This window comes from Buceros rhinoceros, unplaced genomic scaffold, assembly GCF_000710305.1.
Source record: "Buceros rhinoceros silvestris isolate BGI_N320 unplaced genomic scaffold, ASM71030v1 scaffold45118, whole genome shotgun sequence".
Taxonomy (NCBI): domain Eukaryota; kingdom Metazoa; phylum Chordata; class Aves; order Bucerotiformes; family Bucerotidae; genus Buceros; species Buceros rhinoceros.
In genome coordinates, this window is record NW_010429413.1 from 1,048 (window position 1) to 6,343 (window position 5,296).

Genomic DNA, 5,296 nt, shown 5'->3' on the forward strand with positions numbered 1-5,296 from the left:
GCTGCAGGTGCAGTCCTGAGCTCTGTCACTGGCTCGCGTCCCTGCAACAGCACTGTGCAGATGTTGCAGGCAAGGTGCCCACCTCCACCTCGCACGGGAGGAGAAGACAGCAGCCGGGCGAGGATTCCTCCTGCAGCTGGTGCTTTCACTCCGGGTCCTGTCCCCAGGCACCAGAAGGCTCGGTACCAGCTTGCAGCAGGGACAGGGCTCTGATCAGTGGGTCAGCAGCAACTGAAGCAGCCAGTTTCTGCCTCTACTCCGCACGGGTAGGGAGCAGATCCCCCCCTTAGCTCTCCACACTGAGGCTATGGTGACGCCCCCATTCTGGAGGAAATGAAACCGCTCTCCTGCTCTCCATCCACCTCAGCCCCCTGCAGTGCTCTTCCTTCAGGACCTGCTACAAATCTAACCTCTTCTGGAGCAAACCATGGCACCTCAGGTCTCCCACGCACCCCTCACCCACCCACCTCACGTACTCCAACCAGGGAGTAAGGCAACAACAGAGGCTCCCCTGGAAGTCACAAGGTGGGTCACCCAGAGTTGAAACCCTCATGTTCCTACTGATGATTCCTCCAAGGAGGCCTCCGCTCAGTACTGGGATGTGGAGGAGGGTTTGGAGCCTTACCTTCGGGCGGGATCGGGTTGGCAGCTCTACATGGCGGTGCCTGAAACGAGAAGTGTGTGATCAGACCGCGGCTGCTGATGGAGGTGGACCCCACATCTGGAGCTCACCAGGCACCTCCGAGAGCTGCACAGGTCTTTAGCGCGCACAGTTTAAAATCTAAGTGGTGTAAATCGGTCTGTGGCAGCCCGTGCTGCTCAGCCATGACGGAATAAAGGAGTTCACGGGCAGCGCGAGTCCTGTCACCCGCACAGCCGCTCATTCCACAGATGTCCTCCACGCTGGAGGTGCTCTGCTCTAAGCACAGGCTGCAGTGCCACCTGCTTCCCGTCACGAGCAGCGACTGCTCCATTGCCTACAACATGAGGGTGGAACAGAAGTACAAAGGACTCTCAGGAGGCTTCTCTGAAGAGCTTCCACCTGATATTTAACAACCAAAGACACACAAGGGTCCCTGGCTGGCGACACATCCTCCGTGAGGGCTGTGCTTCCAACAACTTACAGTGTCATTCAGATGCCACCAGAGGATACAAAGATGCTGGTTTTAAAAGTCTCTCCAGGTCTAGAGAGATGCTCTGGTTTCCAGCCACATTTCCATACACTGAGGCAATGTTTGCACATGGGTTTTTCTGTCCCGTTCCTCAAACCCGTTGCCAGCAGCAGCACGTCACAAGCCCCAGGAGAGGCGGCTAAGCCACGAAGCTGGAGAGCAGTCCTACACTGCAAGGCTCTCAGGAGTTAGACTTTCTCTTCTCAAAGCCTGACCTGTCCTGCTCTTGGAAGGCCAAATATTTAAACACTCTCTGAGCAGCCAACAGCCAAGCTATGGTTCAGAAGTTCAGCCCTTCATGCAAACTCTGGTTTGGATTCTGTCTCCCTTAGACAACTGAGGGTGAAGAGAAGCCTCTGGAGGAATGTCTGCCTTGCTCCACATCCATCCCGTTTAACCAGAAACAGGTGCTGTGTCCAGTCATCCCAAGAGCTGTGAGCATACAACATGCTGTTCACACCGAGAAGACGGTTTATGGTGCCACCCAAACCATATCGCTTTGCCCGATGCTAACGCTGGGGTGAGGATGCTCGGGTTTGTACTTACTGCGTCCACAGTAGCTTTTGCGCACTCTTGACTACAGCAGAAAGGGCTGTTGGACACTGTCAGGTTTGTGCTAGAAGAGAAAGGTCACTCGTGAGCAGGTGAAAGCCAGGAATCCCCCTCGAGAGCATTAAACAACGGGACACTAGGTATCACTGTTGCGGATGCCCAGCTGAAGGGCAGGGCCTGCAAAGACAGCCAGCAGCTAACAGAAAACAGGGCACCACTCAGGAAAGGATGTTCCTGGGTTACTTATTTAGGGGAAAGGGACGTGCACGGTTCCACAAGCATTAACCTACCAGTTGATCTCCCCTCCATCAGTTTTCTTCGCTAGTAAAGCTTTCCAGTGTTCGTGAGTGCTTTTGATGACATTCATGGCAAAATCCTGAAGTTGAAGATGAGAATGAACGTCATGTTGTGTGGAAGTGTTAGACCATCTTCTCCAGACTATCAGTTACACAGAACAAGAGGCCAACAGGCTGGTTTTAGATAGTTTCTGACTCTGGAAGGGACCCAAAGACACACCTTCCATGACTGCAGCTGTTGCTCCTGCAACCACGGCCCTCTTACAACAAGGACGGTTTCACTTTCAAGACGGAAGGATATCCAAGGTCACTTAGCGAGGCCAAAAGAAACTAAGCGCAGATATTCTAGTCTCTGGCCGGTGCTGTATGACAGAAGCACCTCCACCCCACTGCTCATCCCACTCGGTTTGTCTCCACAGCTAGCTGATCTGGACCTATCTGCAAGCTTTTCCACTCCAGGCAATCACTCAGCTGCTCCGCAGATCAACAGGAAGAGACATGCACCTAATCTAGCTTTGCAACTACCTGAAAATGAATCTGCTTCCAAGTGTATCACAGCTTTTATCTTTAAAAAAAAAAAAAAAAAAAAAAAAAAAAAAAAAAAAAAAAAAAAAAAAAAAAAAAAAAAAAAAAGTAGTATATGCTCAAGCATTAACCTGTCAGCTGGAGAAGGAAGCACACACAGTTCTTTGTTAGCATGAGCACCAGCAATAAACATCCTGGCTTGATACCACGCAGAGCCAAGCAAAACACTGCAGGAACACGTGCAAGGTTCTTTGTCTCTGTTTTCCACCTTGGTCTTGTTATGGTTTCGCCCATCCTGAGGGGGAGCGAGATGTCCCAGCCCACCCAATTGAGTGCCATGCCACATCCGCAGGGGACAAGCCCAGTCCCAGGCGACTTCCATTTTGGACCCACTTACCTTACCCTTTCTTTCCCTTCCCACCCCAGGCCTTTCAGGCCCTGCCCTTCTCCGCGCCATCTCTGGAGCTCTGATTGTCGAGTGCCCTCACTGACTCACTCACAGCACACCAGGACTGGCAGGAGGATGTAAGGCAGAAGCAGGTTTCACCTGTTCAGGAGCACCAAGTTACCTGACTCAACCCTGAGAAGAGGCAGAGGAATAATGCTGCCAAGGCAGAGCCTTACTCAAAGGGCAAGAGAGAACACTTTATGCCTGAGGGAAGAGGCATTTTAACTCCCAGGTTAACTTCGACCTGCACCAGGCTGCAGTGGAACAAAGCCAGCGAGCAGGGAGGGAGGCCAACAGTGATGTCAAGCACCCCTCGCACCAGAGCTGGAGGGGGGAATAAACCTGGTGTTTTCTGTCCTGGTTCTGACACAGCGGCTCCTAACCCTGCAGTGATGCTGGGTGAATGCAATCTAAATGAAAAGCTGATAATATCCAACAGCAGCAGGGGGAGAGCAGGAGAGAAGCTTTCTCTCCCAAGCAAGCAGTGGGCTGGAAAACAAGCAGGATGGTAGGCTGGAGAAACAGCGTGAAGAACGAAGGCAGCTTTCAGCAGCCCTTAGAAATTCGTTCTCTTCTCAGCAACTACTCATCCGTGTCCCCATGCGCCTCGGGCTCAGTTTTTGGTCAACGTGCCTCTGCATGCTCATAGTCACAGAGAAGGGCCATCCTACCTTGTCTTTAAATTCACCATTAAAAGCAAACTGGTTTTCTGGCTTTCCATCAGGTACTTTGTATCTTCTGAACCAGTCCACTGTAGCTTCCAAGTAGCCAGGTTTCATCCTTCTGACATCGTTGATATCTAGCCAGGGAGAAAAGGTTTTTTACCCAGATCTAGTAACAGCAGTTCTGTAGCTACTACCCAGCTCCTGTGAGCTGCCCTCTTCCAGCCCCTCCTCAAGCAGCCTCAGCGCCGTTTCAGAGAGGCCACAGTAAAGACACCGAGCAGATGTCCACACAGGAAGGTTAGTGTTTCATCTTCACAGAAAATCCCGATTGCCTCCAGGAGCACGGACGCAGCCTGTGCCCTGGCCTGAAAGCTTCCCGCAGGCTCTCAACCGAGGAAAGGAAGTACTGAGCTTGCTACTCTCTCCTATTACTCACCGTTATAGCTGTCTGCTTCAGGGTCTTCAACGTTGATAGCAATTACTTTCCAGTCTGTCTCTCCCTCATCAATCAGTGCCAGCGTGCCAAGCACCTTCACTTTGATGACTTCTCCTCGAGAGCAGACCTGCAAGAACAAAGACCTTGTTGTCTGTCCTGATGAGTCGCACACGAGACTGTGCACGCAAGTTGTGAGGGTTCAGCAAGTGGACCGGCACCACAGAACTCGCTACTGCTTAGCAGTGGTTCTCAGGCCTTGTCTTGCACTGCAAGATCTCATCAACGATCTCCAGAGGCAGCGGAGGGAAACATCACACGAAGGTAGCGGAGGCAGGAACTGAATAATGTCTTTGGATAATTGACTTCAGAGACATTAATTGCATGTTTCAAAAGACAGTTGCCCTTTAGGGAGCGTTACCTTGCTTCCAATTTCGCACACATCAATTGGATCGTTATCTCCACAGCAGCCAGTATTTTCATCTTTGTGACCCGGGTCTTCCCAAGTCTGCAAAAAACCAAAAAAAACCAAAAAAAAAAACCCACACAGAGGAATAAGAACTCTCAGGTTTCAAGAGAAAGCAGGTTTATTTCAGGCATGCGATTGCCTCGAAGCTGCAGATGATGGCCCGCTCCACTCCTGCTTTCAGGTCTAGTGGTTGGTCTATCATTTCAAGCCTGCCTGCCAACTCAGTTTGAGTCTAAGTTTAAAGGTCTTATCTGCTCCCTCCCACTGACAAACGTTTTTTCAACAACTTTCCAGACTTCCTCCTCTGTCCCAGAGCTGCCCTAAGGTGAAGTTCACATCTATAAAGAACACTCACTGATTTGGCTGCCTGCCTGTTCCTCTCCCTATTCATTTCTTACCAGAAGTTTCCTGTACTCCAGATAGCAGTCTAACAGAGATGGAAGACAGACAGGGTGTATTGTTTCCTTCTAATTAAACAATTAAACACATGCTGTTACACTAAGAGCAGTGACACTCTGTGAATGTAGAGTCTCATACCTTGTGCTGCCCAGTATCCTAGTGCATCGCACCGAAAGTGGTGAGCATGAAAGACAGGACTCTAGAAGGCGTTTGAGCTACACCTCCCAAAACAAGAGCTGCTTAAACCACACTTCTGATCGGGGTGAAAGGACACCACGCCTGCTAGCAGCAGGAGGAGCATCTGCCTCTAAGGTTGCTGAGATACAGAAGGCAGGAA

General features: G+C 50.9%; 1 protein-coding gene across 1 annotated transcript in view; it reads right to left on the reverse strand.

Annotated features, from left to right (window-relative positions):
* LOC104499155 (inorganic pyrophosphatase-like) overlaps positions 1 to 5,296 on the reverse strand; it is a gene marked incomplete at its 5' end in the record, with an annotated part of 7,660 nt that overhangs the window by 515 nt on the left and 1,849 nt on the right. Inside the window, 6 exons of the mRNA XM_010142623.1 lie at positions 626 to 665; positions 1,719 to 1,788; positions 2,015 to 2,100; positions 3,665 to 3,792; positions 4,095 to 4,221; positions 4,513 to 4,599. Coding sequence (XP_010140925.1) covers positions 626 to 665; positions 1,719 to 1,788; positions 2,015 to 2,100; positions 3,665 to 3,792; positions 4,095 to 4,221; positions 4,513 to 4,599 — 538 coding nt within the window. The remainder of the gene's footprint in view (positions 1 to 625; positions 666 to 1,718; positions 1,789 to 2,014; positions 2,101 to 3,664; positions 3,793 to 4,094; positions 4,222 to 4,512; positions 4,600 to 5,296) is intronic.